Source organism: Alosa pseudoharengus, unplaced genomic scaffold, assembly GCF_046254945.1.
Source record: "Alosa pseudoharengus isolate Yale_2024_CS ecotype anadromous, Long Island Sound unplaced genomic scaffold, YU_APseudo_1.1 YU_APseudo_1.1_scf_8, whole genome shotgun sequence".
NCBI classification, from domain to species: domain Eukaryota; kingdom Metazoa; phylum Chordata; class Actinopteri; order Clupeiformes; family Clupeidae; genus Alosa; species Alosa pseudoharengus.
In genome coordinates, this window is record NW_027468870.1 from 36531951 (window position 1) to 36549055 (window position 17105).

General features: G+C 41.4%; 1 protein-coding gene across 5 annotated transcripts; it reads left to right on the forward strand.

Moving 5' to 3' along the window:
* The first annotated feature begins 764 nt into the window (after window positions 1-764).
* On the forward strand, window positions 765-16977 carry arfip2b (ADP-ribosylation factor interacting protein 2b). 5 transcript variants are annotated; one of them, XM_076274827.1, is made up of 10 exons: window positions 765-941; window positions 2931-3053; window positions 5587-5631; window positions 7038-7146; window positions 8999-9058; window positions 10919-11034; window positions 11535-11756; window positions 12607-12764; window positions 13002-13176; window positions 13928-16977. In XM_076274827.1, exons 2-10 carry the CDS (start codon window positions 2943-2945, stop codon window positions 14081-14083), a joined length of 1152 nt encoding a protein of 383 aa, XP_076130942.1. In that variant the 5' UTR covers window positions 765-941; window positions 2931-2942; the 3' UTR covers window positions 14084-16977. The 5 variants fall into 5 exon arrangements, with proteins under 5 accessions (XP_076130942.1, XP_076130940.1, XP_076130941.1 ...); XM_076274825.1 differs by lacking the exon at window positions 765-941 and adding an exon at window positions 2618-2704; XM_076274826.1 differs by lacking the exon at window positions 765-941 and adding an exon at window positions 2618-2704 and having other exon boundaries at window positions 2931-3041.
* The last annotated feature ends 128 nt before the right edge of the window (window positions 16978-17105 follow it).

Here is a 17105-nt window from a genome sequence, read left to right on the forward strand (position 1 = left end):
CTGTCAGTAACGGAAAAACACTTCGCTGTAGTCGAATTTGGAATAGGCCTATTTGAAGCCAGATCGAGGTGTACTTGCTACATGTCTCCTTTTTGGCATTATACTGCCACGCCCTGGTGGAAAATGGAACAGCATGTTTAGTCTATACCTCTAGTTGTGTCTGAAATGAACCTAAATTATCTCCTACTACTAGCCTACTATCTATTTACCTTCTACATCTTGAATCCTTTGCAATTATTCTATGTAGACTACTTACAAAATAAAGGACGATATTTTTATCAGATGATAAAACAATACCATGTGAAACATGAAAGGTTTCTACATTTGACTGACTGTGACTTTCTACTTCAAAGTCATACAAAATGAATATTGAGAAACAATAGGCCTTAATAGAAAGGTTTTTTAAACATAGGTCATATGCCAACTAAACATTTGCACAACTGAAAAGAGCCAGGCTGTATTTTATACAGTATAGGCTACGATCCACCACCAAGCTTGCACAATTGGCTACTATTAATCTTCTCTAAATAGATCTTGGCTACAGATCTCATCAGCCTGTATCAAATTCTAATGGATGCACGGCCAGAGAATGTCTCTGGTCACTGGTTGGACCAATGATTTTAACATGATTTTAGATTTTACATGTAGCCTGCTGCAAACTACGTTTGCACTGTGTCCTACAAGGACCGCTGTCGTAATTTCCGGCTAGTTTAGGGATGTTGGATTCATCATGTTTGGAAGGGCCAGTAGTGGACGATATTTGAACATGCGTCGAGCTAGTTAGCTCACATTAGCACCAGTTAACAACCCATGAATGCAGTCTTTTTTATGACCCTGCATGTTAGTTCTATTTTCATTAATACTGTTAGCTTGCGTATGAACAGCAAAACAGTGAAAGTTATTTCACTAGACAGCTTATCTGCAAGGGGATTCTATTACAGGTAAGGCAACCCTTAGAATTTTCCACCTGCCTCCTCATCCATCCGTAGCTGTGTAAAAAAGAAGGGCTCATATTTTTCTTGTCTAATATCGTCTTAGCTGCCGTTAAATACTGTGACATTATGCCATGGTAGGCAGGCTGACTGAAACTGTAAACATAACAGTCTACACTGATACATCTGGAAATAAAAAAAAAGGCCAGTTTGGTGAGCCAACATTTAAATATTGCAGTCGCTAAAGTAGAGAGCTAGCAAGTAAGCAATGTTGGACGTTAGCTAACGTTACTTCAATCTGGCTATGCAACGTTGCCAGAGACATTCGCAAATAGTTGGCACAAATCTAGATCTATGGGAAATTTCCGATAGAGAAAGGGGATATTCTCGGTCCTTCTAACGCTCAATGTACAGTAAGTTAGCGTCACCCTCAGACGATTCATTTAAATGCACATCAGCCGTAGCTGCTATTTTAATAACGATATGTTAAGCGTTTTGTTTGACATACCGGTATTAATCTATTATTTTTTAATGTTCTGTCAATGTCAATTTAGTGTGGGGCAAAGGAGTTAACGTTAGGTTAATACCACTTTGGGTCGTGCAGACTCCAGATTCCTATGGCTCCCACCTGTGATGCACCTGTCAGACGCTTACTGTGTTTGGTGGTCTAGTAGTGAGGTAACGTTAACGTTAGTGATAGCTAAGTTAGCTTGTTGATAGGGTATCCTATTTATCTCGTTTCTGTAATAGTTCTAAATAAAACGGCAACGTTTGGCCTGGCTAACGTTATGGAAATCCCTAGTTTATGAAATGCATGACTGTAAATTATGCAATTAATGTTGTAGCCTAAGCCTACATTGCATTTCTGTCAAAACAAAGTTTGCCATTGGATCAACGATTATATCTCTACATTTTCTGATTTGGATGAGGATGTTTCGGATTTTGTGTTATTATTTGTGCCAGTCTTAATTGCTAGCCATATGTCGAAATTCTACTACTAATTCTACTACTACTAAGACCAGATACTCGCTGGAAACCTGTTCTAAAGCTGCAGCACCTGGTAGTTTATATTAGGCGACATTGGCCATTTGTGGGATTTGGAATTTTAGAATCTAACGTTACTGAAGGTCGAAAGAAAGGTGTCACGTGATTGGTCACAGCTTTACAATGCCCTGCTGTCTGGCCTATTTGTTTCTGGAAGCAAACAAAAATAAGCTGTAACCAGTGGTTCATTTGAAGGTCTGCTGTATTTTCCCATTTGTTGTTAGAACTTCAGATTCAGTCAGGCTTAAAGTAGCGCAGTCCACTTTAAAACTTCAAATGGTTGAAACAATCTTCAAAAGGAGGACGACGACATTCAGATTCTTGGGGGTTGCACCTGCTACCTTCATGTATCTGTCTGTCAGCAGAATGTGATGAAGCAAGTGGCATATGGCTGTTAGTGCGTCCCTCCTCAATGCCATTCAAACCTCTGTGATACCTTCAGGCTATGTGCTAGACTCAAAACAAGTTCGGTTCTCATGGGAGGCGCATGCATTCGCATCATTTTCAGGTCTATTCCATATAATAACACTCATTGTCAGCTCATGTTTGTTTAATGAAACTGGCAGTCAAATCACAAGACTTATGCCTTGTGGTGAAGGGTTTGTCCACCGCAGACATTAATTCTGCCTTGGAGGTTGTTAGTTGGAGAAAGGACAGCTTGTCGTTCTTTGCCTTGAATTCCTATAGCTGTGTGGAGAGCTTGCACAAGAATGCACTCTATTTTTATGGTATGGCTAGATTCTTTTTGAGAGATAGCATTTATTAGACTTTCCTTGCTGACAAAGTTCAGCATTTGGCTGAAGTAGAAAATTAAAATAGTTGGCCTCTATTTCCTTTCAGATAAAAAAAAAACTCTCCCACCCCCAACAGACTTTTCAATGTTAGTTAATGAGTGGGGACTACAGGTCACTGCTGTAATGCAAAAGCTGTTTTCTATGTTGTCTCTCTTCACAGCAAAGCTCCAGCATGGCAGACAGCATTATGAGCAGGGCTGCCACCATGGAGATTCCCATTAACAGCAACGGGGACTCCAGGACCATCCGCGAGGATGACGGTCTGGAACAGGTGGGTTCAAGGGTAGGCACCTGTTGTGTTTGCAGTGCACCGCTGGGTTATTGATTTAGCAAGACACAGACAAAGGGAAAAAAAGCAACTTCAGATGACAATGTTAGAAGAGGTTCAATTTTAATAAAGTTTTACTATGGTTTTGTTTCATCGGACTCAGTGAAATGAAGGATAGCTTTTTCTCTGAATTTGTCCATAGTACGTGCTGAACAGTGAGAAGTGGTACAACTCTGTTATAGCCTAGAGCATGTCTTACAATATACGGAACAGACATGCTTTACCTCTTATCAAAGCCTTGTAGCCTCCAAGGTTAGTGTAGAATTTCCAGTTGCACAATATGGTCCTGATAGGGGACTTGATGTGAGACTGTGACTGTGCGCATGACGTGGCCTTTAGTCTCTCCAGGGCTCCGTCAGTGGAAGTATAGGCTAATTAGAAACAGTTAGCCTACAAGTTATTTCTGTTGAAGTTGATTAAAACTGGTGAAGCTGGTATCTGTAACCAGGTGAAGCTCATTCATTATCCAATTAAGTACCATATTCCATGCTCATCGGCTGTAAGAAAAGTCAGCAGGTGTTTTTTTTTTTTTTGCCCATTGCTGTTGACTTAGAACTGGTTAAAAATTGGTGAAACTTCAGCAATAAAAGGTTGTAAGCACAGAGGTGACTGCTAGTGTTGTTGGATTTGCAAACAAACTAAAGAGGTGAGCTGGCATTAAGGCAAGACACACCTGTGTAGACACAACTGTGGTAGATCCGGGATAAAATAAGGAAAGCAAATAGAGGGCTGTTTGCCAGAATGTGTCATTCTTACGCAGCTAACGTTTGTGAATGGAAATTAACATTTTGGCAGGTTCTCACCTTCTAACAATTGAATTTCAGATATTTGATAGTTTTGTAACTGTGTCACACATTGTCTCGAGTCATTTGTTTATCAATGATCAAAGCACACGAGTTACCATTAACCTTATCTCGTGTTTTGGTTTAGACTGCCAAGAGACTTTAATCTCCTGAAAATGTAGGCTAGTGTTGCTATTCTTCATCAGTTTATATCTATTTTCTTGTATGTCTGGGTTTGTTAAATGTGTGTTTCAGTACCAGACCATCCTCAGCGGCAGAGACCATTTAGATGTGAATAAGGGCCTGTTTACATTTGTTTTTAGAAAACATTTTGAGTGATCCGATTGCAAGTGGTCAGTGTTGGTAAAAATATTGTATACCAAAGTGAGACACGAGAAGAAGATACAGACTTTAATTTGGCTATACAGGAAGTGCATTGTGCACACACGAAGTACAATGCACTTCAGAATATGCGTCTCTGACTTGACACAGAATTATTTCAGTGTTTAATTACACAACAGATCATGGCAAAGGATACAGAGTCAAGAGACATCCAGGCTACCCTAATCAATGACACAAATGGTGTTTGACGCAAAACAAGCAGAAGTGATATCAACCCAGGCGTCTTGTTATCCATGTTTGGGAAAACAGTACAGATATCATACAGGGTCATGAAGTAGGAGCATACTTTAGAGTCAAAGTGACCTACTAATAAGAAATGTAGAACAATAAACCACATATTGGAATATTGATCGTGATGCAGAACATTAAACCACATATTGGAATATTGGACATAATGTTCTATTCCGCTTTCTCTCTTCAGTTAAAACATATTGTTGTATTCAAGGTGTACCACCAAAGATGTTGCTGACCACCTGTATTTAGATTACGTAATTACCAACGTCACATTCATTAGAACTCCCATTGTCTGGGACACATCAGAATGCAGCGTTTACACTACAAAAGATACGTGGTGAACTGCATCTCGGAACACCTCGGTAAGTGGTTTGAGTGATCGGATCACAATGCATCTTAGCGATTGTTTACACCTGTATTTGGAGCTGACCACTTGTGATCAGATCACCGAAGACATGGTTTAAAGACCAATGTAAACGGTGTCTAAGTCAAAACACTGAGCTGTGGGCCTGTATATGGGGCAGCCTGGGGTTGACTCGATGCCCCCCATGTTTTTTCACTAAGCCTGTATCAGCCAACTTGCCAGGCAATCTGGCACTCTGTGAAAGACTAGACCTATTAGTTCTGAAATCTAACACAAATGCATATTCCATAAATGTTTTCCTGTGATAGGGAAAGCGGAGAGTTCATTGACCTCGTCATTTTGATTAGTCTTATCTCATAGTAATATAGGCTGTAGTAAAGTATGACGGTTGATAGCATAACTTGGAGTCTACTTGTAATGGGCTGGTGGGCACTCAAGTCAGTCATTTAGCTACAAATAGTACAGGTTGTTGTTAATACCCATTTTGAAAGCAAGCAACTGAGGCCGAGACACTGAAAGATTTGATGTTATCATTCAATTTTGGTTCAGTGCTTTTACATCATTGTAATTGTTCCATTTATTTCAGTTTGGATTGTGTCCTTTTTCTGTTCTATATGTGTGTGATGTGCTATTATAATTTTCCTTTCTTTTTTCTTTCCTTTTTTGGGCTTGTCCCTGTGCCTCACATTCCCTCACATTCACACAGGCTGCAAAGGCTCAGTGGAGCTTAGATGAGAAGGCAGACTCAAGGGTGAGCAGGGTCGCGGGATGGGGTGTGTGTGTGTGTGTGTGTGTGTGTGTGTGTGTGTGTGTGTGTGTATGTGTGTGTGTGTTGTTTGTGTTTTGTCTTCAATGTTTTTAACAGTTTGTATTGGGGAACTGACTGGTTTCATGTATCTCTAACCCAGGAATAGTGACCTAGATGTGGGTGGATTGTGGGTTGTATGTTTCTAATCTAGACAGAGTGAATGTTTCAAACCTTCATGTCCGTGTCTGTGTGACAGTAATTAGTTTCAATTTATTAATTTAATTTGCTTGACAGCCACTTGCGTGCTTCAATATAATAACCTGTCAGGCTTGTCCTTTTTTATCCTCCAGAAGCTCATGTTGCAGGGTTTGACTTGTTTTTGTTTGTTTTATTGTTTCCTATGTGCAAATGTAAACCTATATTAACTGCTTTTATGGTTTCTAGCTTCTAACAGATTCATGCAAGAAAGATTTGTGTCTCTACATTTGTGTCTTTTTGTCATCTCAACAGCAAATGTTCATGGGGTCACCCTAATATAGATAGACTTGCCAGTGCTCTTTTTACTCTCAAAAAAATTTGTTTACATACTTCTGGTAGGACCGGGGGACATAATGGGAGTGGTGGGTTTGGTCAGTCCAGCATCACATAGCAGGGTCGGAGTAATCTGATCAGACAGGTTCCTGTGTGTAACCACTGCCATTTGTTTTGGAATGTGGTGGGCTAGAGGCTACTGTATACTGATAAGGCTCTTAATTGTATTAATTGACAAGGACCTTACACTTTCTTAACTGTTTTAAGATTGACTTTGAAAGATTTTAAATTGAGCTAAATTTCCCATTCTGGCTTCAATTCATATTTCAGTGTACTAAAGATTTCAGAACTCTTGGTGATGTTTGCACTAATATTAGCCTAGTTATCCTGTTGACATTGTAAACCAGTTGACCTAGAATGTGTGACATTGCTCCTGTAGAAAGCATAGATAAGCATACCTAACCATAACATCTGAATAAAGATGAGCTTAACTTGGGCAAATTTGGGTAGAATCAATTACTGTATGTGAGAACTTTCACAGAGCTCACATGTACTTTATTGTTCAGTATCTGTCGAAGCCACATATTCATACATCATTGCGATTTCAAAGTGGTTTCACTGATTTTAATAAAAAAAAGAAAAAAACTTTTACTAATTCCACTGCGGAAGCCTAGTCTAATGAAAATCTGTGCGTCTACGCTGCTGGTCTGTGTACTGTGTATTTCCATGTTGTTCCATCTGTCTGCCTCCCTCTGCCTCTACTTCTTTCCACTTTCACTCATTTATGTGCACTCTCCTCATCTCTCTCGTGTGTGTGTGTGTGTGTGTGTGTGTGTGTGTGTGTGTGTGTGTGTGTGTGTGTGTGTGTACGTACACAGGATCTGCAGCAGGTAATGGTATCTGGGCCTAATCTGAACGAGACCAGCATCGTATCGGGTGGCTACGGAGGCACGGCCGAGGGCATCATCCCCACCAGCTCTATCAAAGGTACGTCACCACTCCCACTGCCCCCCTCGTTTCCACTCTCGCGCCCCATTACGGTGCTCTGTGTCGGGGACAAGATGAAGCTGGACAGCGCCGCATCGGAAAAGCTGTCTGCTGTCCACTAAAAATAACACATCAGCCTTTGTTCACTCTTCACGCGTCTCTTTACATTTTCTGCGAAATCAGCCAACTCCTTTTTAAGAAAGGCATTTTTTTATATGGGGAGTGCCACAGTTTGCAGGCTGTGTGTGTGTGTGTGTGTGTGTGTGTGTGTGTGTGTGTGTGTGTGTGCGCCTAATCCACTTCTCCACACACTTCCCCAGTCCGGCGTCTTTGTTAACAGAGTGAGAATTTGCTCGACAGAAGCACTTTTTTTCTGTGCTGGTGGCATTTGTCTGGGAAGGCCATGAGATGGCTGTTTGAGTGTGTGATAAAATAGAGATTACTTTCAGGCACATTCTCTCTCTCTCTCTCTCTCTCTCTCTCTCTCTCTCTCTCTCTCTCTCTCTCTTCTTCTCTCTTCTTCTCTCTTTCTTTCTTACTTTGTTTCTTTCTCTCTTGCTCCCCTTTTTTCTTTCTTTCTTTATCTCCCTCACTCTTTCTTTCTCTCGCTCGCTGTCTTTCTCTCCCTCTCTCTCTCTTTCTCCATCTCTGTCTATCTCCTCTCTCTCCATTTCTTGCTCCCTTGTCAGGCAACTGTAGCAAATGTTTATGGGGAGATTTGCATAATTGTATGCTTCAGTGGTTTTAGTGGCATTTTTCTGCTATGCCGTTTCCCACGTTTTTTCCCCCCTTCTCTTTCCCATTTGAGGGAGTGCAGGAGATGGGTGGGGAGAGGTGGATTAGAGTGTGTACAGAGTGCATGGGAGAGGTCTGTTGAATGGGGCTGCGTGGGACATTAGTCACAGCCAGTGCTTCTCATCTTTAGCATACTGTACCATAGCTGGACACAAACATGCTATTGTCGAGACCAACCCTGGGTCCAGTACAACTACTGCCATCCTTATACCAGAAGACTTTGCAAAGATTTTTGAAAGACTACAGTCTCAGACCCTCTCACATCTAAAGACAAGCCATCGAGTATTTAAGTCACAGACTAGTCACAGACTATGATTTTAATCAGTTTCTGCAGCATTGTTTCATGTGTGACATCCCTAACAACCCAACTATAGAGTTGTTCTGTCACATGGAATAGCCAACTAAAAATGTATAAGAAACGAAATTACAAATAATCATATAGGCTACTGCTGTCGCCTACTTTGCCCCTTCCTGTTTGGAGCGAGGTCACTATTGGTTTTTATATTGTTCACGTCACTATTTGCATGAGCCACAACTAAAAGACTTGCAATAATATCAAACATGTTTGATATTGTCGTAACGCCAAGACTAGAAAAAAACTGACTTGAAATGACTTAAAACTGCTAAGATTGGCACCTTACACTAAACAATCTAGTTGACGGGAGCACGCCGCAACTCCAGTAGAATTGCCATGATTTCATTCCGACTTTGGAAATTTAGTCGCTGACTGTGAAATTGCTTGAAAATTGTACGGTGTAAGGCCGGCATAAAAGAGACAGTGCTTCAGAGATGTTGTAAAATACTTCTAAATGTACTTTGTTTGGTAGCATTCTGTTCCGTAGGATTTGTTTTTCAACTGGACTCTTTTCTTATCTTGCTCCGTTTAGAGGACAAGGAGATACCCTGTAGCATGTCAGCATGGGCAGACTGTTTTACCTTAGTGTTCATATTATCGCACCATTAACTCTAGTGTGTGATCCGTGGCAGTTTGACCGCCAGGTCTGAGAAAACCTAACAGTGCAGAGGTCTGCCTGCTCACTCTCTTCCCCTCCACCAGGGCCAGCTATCCGCTTCAATGCTGACTTTCTCCCCCGGCGCATTCCTGCCCCAGGACAAGGTGGCCTCTGTGTTTCTGCGTAACTCATAATCATGTGTACTCTCCCCCTCGCGCTTCTCATTGTGACTTGAGGCCTCCTGAAGCCTCTGGCGATGGGGCGCTGAGTCTTTCTGCTTCACTGGTTTGTTGGTGGTGGTTATTCTAATTTCATCATATTGGCTTATAGGTGGGACAGGGTGCTTGGTGGTCTTAGCCACATGTTTAGGGGTCTCCAAGCTGCCGTCTTCTAGGAATTCATCTGCTTCAGGTTCCTGCTCTTAAAGTGTTTGGCTGACATGGCATGCAAACGCCAAATAGTAGCCTATAGTACTGCCAAATCTCAAATCAACACTCAAACAGGTGTAGCGCACCTGGGTTTACTGCGTAGAAAACAGTGGGCTTTCTCTGCTTGTCCATACGTTGTCCTCTTGGCTAGCTCTCTGGCACTGGTGTACATGTGCTTTAACACTGAAGAAGTCTACATATGGTGTTTGGGTCTTTTTTCGCAAATTGCTTGATGTTCTAAAGCTTGCATATGTGGAGTGGAAGCAGCACTTTGCCCATTTACATGCCTCTACATTCAAAGTACAAATCTGCACAAGAATTTCAACCTTAGGAAAACTGGTAAAAATGTGATTTTCCACATAGATCTGTGTTTTCTCAAGGTCAGCGAGTACTGTTGGTACGAAAAAAAAGATTTCTATTTCTCTTTGTACCGACTGTACTTGGTTACCTTGAGAAACACAGATCTACTTCTAATTTTTCTTTAAATGTGTAAATCTGTGTCATCGTCATTGTGTGTTCTCATCAGTGTCCTGTCATCTGTGTGTATTGATATCAGTGTTTTTCCATGTTCTAACTCTTCTTACCACTTTCTTTTCTTCCTCCTCTCGACCCATTCCCCCACTCCATTCTCATTCTTTCATCCATCCCTTACTCTTCCCTTCACCTGTTGTCACCGATGTCATCCTGTCATTCTTTTTCTCTTCAACTGGACAATGGTTCATTGTCGATATGAATGGGCATCAAAAACCCTTGCCATCCAAACCCTTGCCCCACCCCCCAACCCTCATTTACAATACCTATTAAACCCACGCATCGTCCTTGTCCATCACACCTTGAGCCCGCCCCTTCCCCCTCCAGACCTGCGTTTGAAGGCCAGGGGTGTTAACATTGTTCCGAGTCAGTCTGCAGCCAGCCGAATAGCCAGCCAATCAGAGGACATCTCAGGTATCCCCCCCACAAGGACCCTGGACACTCCCCCCTTCATTCCACTCCACAGCTGCATTCTCATTCGCTGTCTCTGTCTGTCAGTCATCCATGGTTTCTTTCACTCTCTTATGGTAGTAGTTACTAACAATATTCTGGGCTCTGTTGCTCTTAATCATGGCCTTTGGATTAACTTCATATGGGTTTGGGTCATAGGTTTGCTGTGAATATGGCATTCTCTTTGAGTGTTTGTGTGTGTGTTAGAATGTATCATTGTGTGTGTGTGTGTGTGTGTGTGTGTGTGTGTGTGTGTGTGTGTGTGTGTGTGTGTGTGTGTGTGTGTGTGTGTGCGTGTGTGTGTGTGTGTGTGTTAGAATGTATCATTGTGTGTGTGTGTGTGTGTTAGAATGTATCATTGTGTGTGTGTGTGTGTGTGTGTGTGTGTGTGTGTGTGTGTGTGTGTGTGGTAGAATGTATCATTGTGTGTGTGTGTGTGTGTGTGTGTGTGTGTGTGTGTGTGTGTGTGTGTGTATTAGAATGTATCATTGTGTGTGTGTGTGTGCGTGTGTGTGTGTGTGTGTATTAGGGGAGAAGAGTGTAGTGGTAAAGATGAACATAATGAGTAATATGAAGTGCAAGATTGTAAATAGACGTGTAATCCCTGCCCATTAGGATCCAACATGCATCACAGTGGAAGCAACCAATCAGGCATGGCCGAGGAGGCCACAAGAGGCATCGCCGTGGAGAAGTTCGACATCATGAAGAAGTGGGGCCTAAACACCTACAAGGTATACAGCAGTTGTTGCAATGAATAAGTCATTAAGCATTAGTAAGCATTTACTGATCTGTCACAGTTTACTCTGGTTTATTTGTATTTGTACTTATTTGTAGATAATTCAACAACTTTGGGAAAGCTATCTGCTAATTTAATACCATTAGCAAGATTCTAAGCACAAATATAAGTTAGTTCATGCATGATGTGCTTTGCTCATTGCGAGACCACTGTTTAAATTAGGCTCCTATCTGATATTTATATTCCATGATTGATAAATTATTTATGCTCGAAACATTATAAGTAATGTAAGGGGTAACTGCTGCTGAGATTTCCTGATATATGGAATTAATGGACTAGTTTCATACACCAAGTCCATTAATTCTATATATCAGGACACCTCAAACTAAGGCTGTTATCCAGCTTATCTCTGCATTTATAGCACACAAAGAAAACATGGGGATTAGTATCTGTTGACAGTTGTTTGATACGAGTACTGCATACGTTCCTCTGCAGTGCACAAAGCAGCTGATCTCGGAGCGGTTTGGACGCGGCTCCAGAACGGTGGACTTGGAGCTGGAGGCTCAGATCGAGGTTCTTCGGGACACCAAGCGGAAGTACGAGAACGTTCTTCGTCTGGCGAGAGCGCTCACCAACCACTTCTACAGCATGGTGCAGACCCAGCATGCCCTTGGAGACACCTTCGCGGACCTGAGCCAGAAGTCACCAGAACTACGGGTCAGTTTCATCAGACTTCAGTCTTCTTTATAATACAGTGATGACGCTAGGGATTGAGAATTAGTGTTGTGTCTGCGATTAGTTGTATTTGTGTATTTGTGTTGTTTTTTGTAGTAGACTGCTGTGTCATCAATAATTAAAATGTTTTTTTAATCTTGATAATCGATGATGGGCGATGACCATAATGGGAGCCTTAAAGCAACACCAAAGAGTTTTTTTGTACATTAAAATAATGTTTCCAAAATAGTTTTAGCGGTTTATCAACTCGTAACAGAGTGAACGGCACTTCTGCATTCCCTTAGCGACCCTCTATCGGTTATAACCACACTATGTAAGTTTTCCAGATCAGGTAGCGGATCTGTAGTTCAGTGGAATGAGGCATAAGAAACTACAAATTTGACTTGCTTCTGATGTTGCAATACATCATACTTTCATAAAATCATGCAACATACTCTAGCTTGTTATTTGCAGAGCCGGTACTGGATAAACAAATAGTGTGCATGCGAAGAAAAGTGCTTTGTATAAGTAAGTATAAGTATATATATATACTTTTTTGAGCAAGTGCTCAAGTGAGTCACTTCAGCCATGGTTGTGGGCATGGGAGAGCAGTGCTCAACCACTTCCCCCCGTCCACATTTTTCCTACTGGTCGGGGATCGAACAGGCAACCCTTTGGTTACAAGCCCGAAGCCCTAACCAGTAGGCACCGGCTGCCCTTTGGTGTTGCTTTAAAGCTTTTGATACAAATGCAAATGAACAGGTGGTTTACATACATGACCTGAAGGGATGCCATAGAAAATCCTAAATGTTTTAAATTGGATTTCTTTTTTTGTGTTGTTGTTCACAAACAGGACGAGTTTGGTTACAATGCAGAGACACAGAAGTTGCTGTGCAAGAATGGAGAGACACTCTTGGGCGCCATTAACTTCTTTGTGTCCAGCATCAACACATTGGTGAACAAGACAATGGCAGACACTCTTTGGACCATCAAGCTGTATGAAAATGCCAGGTACGCCAGAGAAGAAGGGTTTCATGGGCCTTATGAAAGACAAATGAAGTGATTTTTGTTGTTATTTTTATTGCCTGCAGACAAAGTTGGCTAATTCAAACACAGCTCTACTAAAACTGTACAGGACACTTTAATAAATAATCATTTGCTTCATTTAACATGTTAGACCTTACCACTTGCCTGTTGGAGATCTGCTTAATAATGTGTGGGTGCCTATGTCTTTGTGTGTGCACGTAGACTAGAATATGATGCGTATCGGGCAGACCTTGAGGAGCTGAACCTGGGCCCGCGTGATGCCGTCACCATGGCGAGGATCGAGGGCGCTCAGGAGGAGTACCAGGCTCAGAAGGACAAATACGAGCGTCTCCGTAGCGATGTGACCATCAAGCTCAAGTTCCTAGAAGAGAACAAGGTACATGAAACCCAGCAGCAAGCACTTGTTTGAAACGGCGTGTACATCTAGACAGTCAGTGAACTCTACTCAACATTCGTCAGCCTGAACTTTGCACTAACTACACTACCTGTTATCCGCAAAAGTCGCAAAGTTGAATGAGTCCATTACGATAACTCGCATTCCATGTTGACTGCTTTCGGTTAATATTCACAAAGTCAAATTCAGTGCAAAAAGAAATACAGTATATTTGCATTGTATAGAACCTTTCAGCTACATAAACAAACGAGCGTAACTAAGGCATATCCGGTGGCACAAAAAGCAACATTGAGCTAATAATGACTCGGGGATAAACAAAAAATATTTTAAAAAAGTTTACATTTTCTAGAGTACTATGCTAAAGTCCGATACATTTTCATGACAACTTATCTGCATTGATTTTGAATGTTTATATCGGAAACCTTCTAGGAACCGATTGAAAGGGTCTACAGGAAGAGACTGCAACTGCAACTATATTCATGTTTTTCAAGCAGAAATTCCTCCAATAGAAAATTCAGAATTCAACCTGCAATGCTTGCAACCTCATAGATGCACTCAATGTTGCTAAGTAGTCAGTCCATAAGTGGAAATAGATGTAATACTCACAACAACTCCAATGCAAGGCAATGGTATTTCCATCCAGCCCCAAGGTGCTCATGTGCGATGTGGTGTGCTCTCTCCTGTATGTGTGTGTGTGTGTGTGTGTGTGTGGTGTGCCTGTGCGTGCGTGCAGGTGAAGGTGATGCACAAGCAGCTGCTCCTCTTTCACAACGCCATCTCGGCCTACTTTGCTGGCAACCAGCAGCAGCTGGAACAGACCCTCAAGCAGTTCAACATCAAGCTCAAGCCTCCCGGTGACGACAAACCCTCTTGGCTGGAGGAGCAGTGAGCCGAGCCTTATGGACCGGCCGACTGACCGACCACACACACACACACACACACACACACACACACACACACACACACACACACACAAACCCTGTTAACTCAACTTTGACCCGGGACCAAGACAGCCCGTTTTCCCTCTCCTTCTCCCTCCTCTTCCTCCTCCTCATCCTTTATCTTCAGTTCCTGAATTTGGTTCAGTCACTGATTTAAAAAAAAGAAGCCCCACACTCCACTTGCATACAGATGTTTCTTTTTTGGAGAGAACGCCTGAAGAAAACCGATACATCCAGAACACAGAACTCGTTCCACACAATCCTCTCTTACTGTATTTCAATCATCACAAACCTTATAGCCACCAAAGCCCAAATCCTTAAAAACGGACTAATATCCACCTGTGGACCAGTGGATATGTTTACTGCTTTCATTTTTGAATTACAAGCCTGTTGTTGTCAGTGTGATTGTGATGATAGACTTATGAAGGACATGGTTTATCTGAGGATTATTCAGATATTTAGCTGAAAGGGGTCCGTGATTTTTGGGCTTGTGTTTACTAGTGTATGTGTTTTGTTGTTCAGAAACCCTTTGGAAATGGAGCTTGGGAAGATGTACTGTATGAAGCAGGCACACTACATGTGGTGTGACTGATGCTGATGGATGATGAATATTTCCCAAACCACCTGACCCGCATACTAAAATGCCCCCGTGGGTAATTTTTTCGAAATGGTGAAGACTCTTCAGAATGCATCTTCAGTAACCGGTCGTTCAGCTTCAGAGAAAGGTCACGAAAGAAGCATTTATGTCTATGTTGGTCTTGGAAAAAAAACGTCTGGTGGAGGTCTTATTCTGACGTCCAGCATCCATTAGTCCAGTGCCTGCTCCCTCCAACCAAGCCTTGGAAGTGGAGACTATTCATGTACAGTATTCCTGAAGTGTCAGTGGTCACTGCAAAAATTGATCATGTCGGTAAATCAGTAATGTCCTGATTGCATCCCAGTCGTTTAGCTTCATGTTAGTTGCTAGTTGCCACACAACTGCACGGCTCTTGTTTTGGCACTCGTCAGATAGTGGCGTAAAAAGTTGTGAAATACGTTTTGGCATCTAAGAATGGGTCAGGGCTCAAGTTAAGTTCAGTGATTTTTTTTTTTTAACAACAGACCATTGCTGTTTGCAAATTAAGTCTTGTTGGACCTTGGGTGGAACACTGCTTAGTTTTTTCTTGTATGCTCATGTTTATATGTCTGCACTCCCTTATTGAAACTGATAGGTGGACATGTAACAACAAGTCTTATACTATTGTTTGTTTGTTTGTGTGTGTCCATAACAGATAACTCCATTGTCCAGTGAAGAATAATTGCCAAAATCCTTATAAGCATGAATGAATTTATCTCTATTAGAAAACTAAACCGGAAATGTAACTTAATTTTCACTTTAGCAAAGCCTCACTTTTGCCAGCTTGGGAAAAGACTGCACACATGTATGGTATTGTTTACTTCCCTGTTCTCCGATCTGCAATGTGATTTTTAGTTTTTAAACTCAAAAAGCAGATAAGAGGCAAACAACATAACACCTTTGCACTGGGAAGACAGTGGCTTGTTTTTGTTGCAAACTTTATCTGATATCTCCAGATTATATTCTGTATTTGTTGTAATTTGTCTTGAGTAAGAACTATGAATCAATGCTGATATAGACTTTATGCAAAATCAACATGCACATAGAATAATGCTTGCTAGTTGCTACAAATTTCTAACTGGCGCACACCATGCTAAACACTCGTTTGGAATGCTAGCGCCTTTTTTAACTACAAAAAACCTACTCACATTATTAATACATAATCATTGACACTTTGACCCTAATAGCTGCAAAGAAAACTGCTGAAATCTCTCGTTTTAGTAGAGGTATTTGAGAACGCGGTCGCTCTTGAAAACATGTAATTGTTCTTGAAACAACACTATAGGAGGCTCATGAGCTTGCCATGAAGCAATACAAAGGACATGTCTCTGATAATCTAATCATGTACTCTGGTCCGCTTGTTACTCTGCTCAATGTGTGCATGTCATGGCACATCCTCCATATCTGTCATCTGTTCTCAGACCAGCTCTGCATTCATATGTGAGCAGGCTCGTGTAATGTGATGCTTCCTGAATATGCAGACTGTCTTTGGTCAGCGTAAGACATGACTGTGGTTATTTTGTAAACCCCTCCCCTCCAAATATGTCCTTGTGCAGTCCTACCACTTTGACATGTACACTGTTTGTCAGTGACTTGATATAACCTAGACGCTGGGCATAGGACCGATACATTGACATTGACAGAACTATATTTAACAAAGAAAGCTTACATTTTTACAGAATGTTTTTATTTTTCCTATAAATGTTATGGCATGTGGCGTACAGACAGGATCATGCAGTACTGTAGAATTATGTCTGCAATGAATGTCATAGACATTACTGATACTGTATCTTAAATGGTCTCAAACTCTGATGGAACTGAACCTTGAAGTGCTAAAGGTTTTTTTTGTACTATTAACTCCAATCTGACCTTATGCTCCTGGTGTTCCTTGCCTCTTTGTACAATTCCGACCCCGTAAAGTTGATTGTTTTCATACATCAGTGTGTGTCCTTTTAACCACTAGTGAAGACCATGAAAAGAGTTCTGATGTAGTCATAGGCGGCAGCTGATGGAAGGATTTCTAAACATATATTATTTGTGTACAATCAGTTGTTAACAGCTGCTCTGTGATTTTTTTCTAGTGTATGATTGTATATATGGATATTTAAGATGACAAGACGTGAACTGGATTTCTGTAAAGATTGCCTTTATCTCTCAGTTTGACCAAACCTCTGGAACATGGAAACTCTCAAACCCACAAGATGAAATAAAATGTTTCCAAAATGATTTCATTTTCAGTGATGTTGTCTTTATCTGAATTAGACACACCTTGTTCCAAGAAACAGTAGGAGTTTGAAGAGATACAAGAAACAATGCAATTTTAAGAATATCGATTGCAAAGGCAGGGGTGTGTT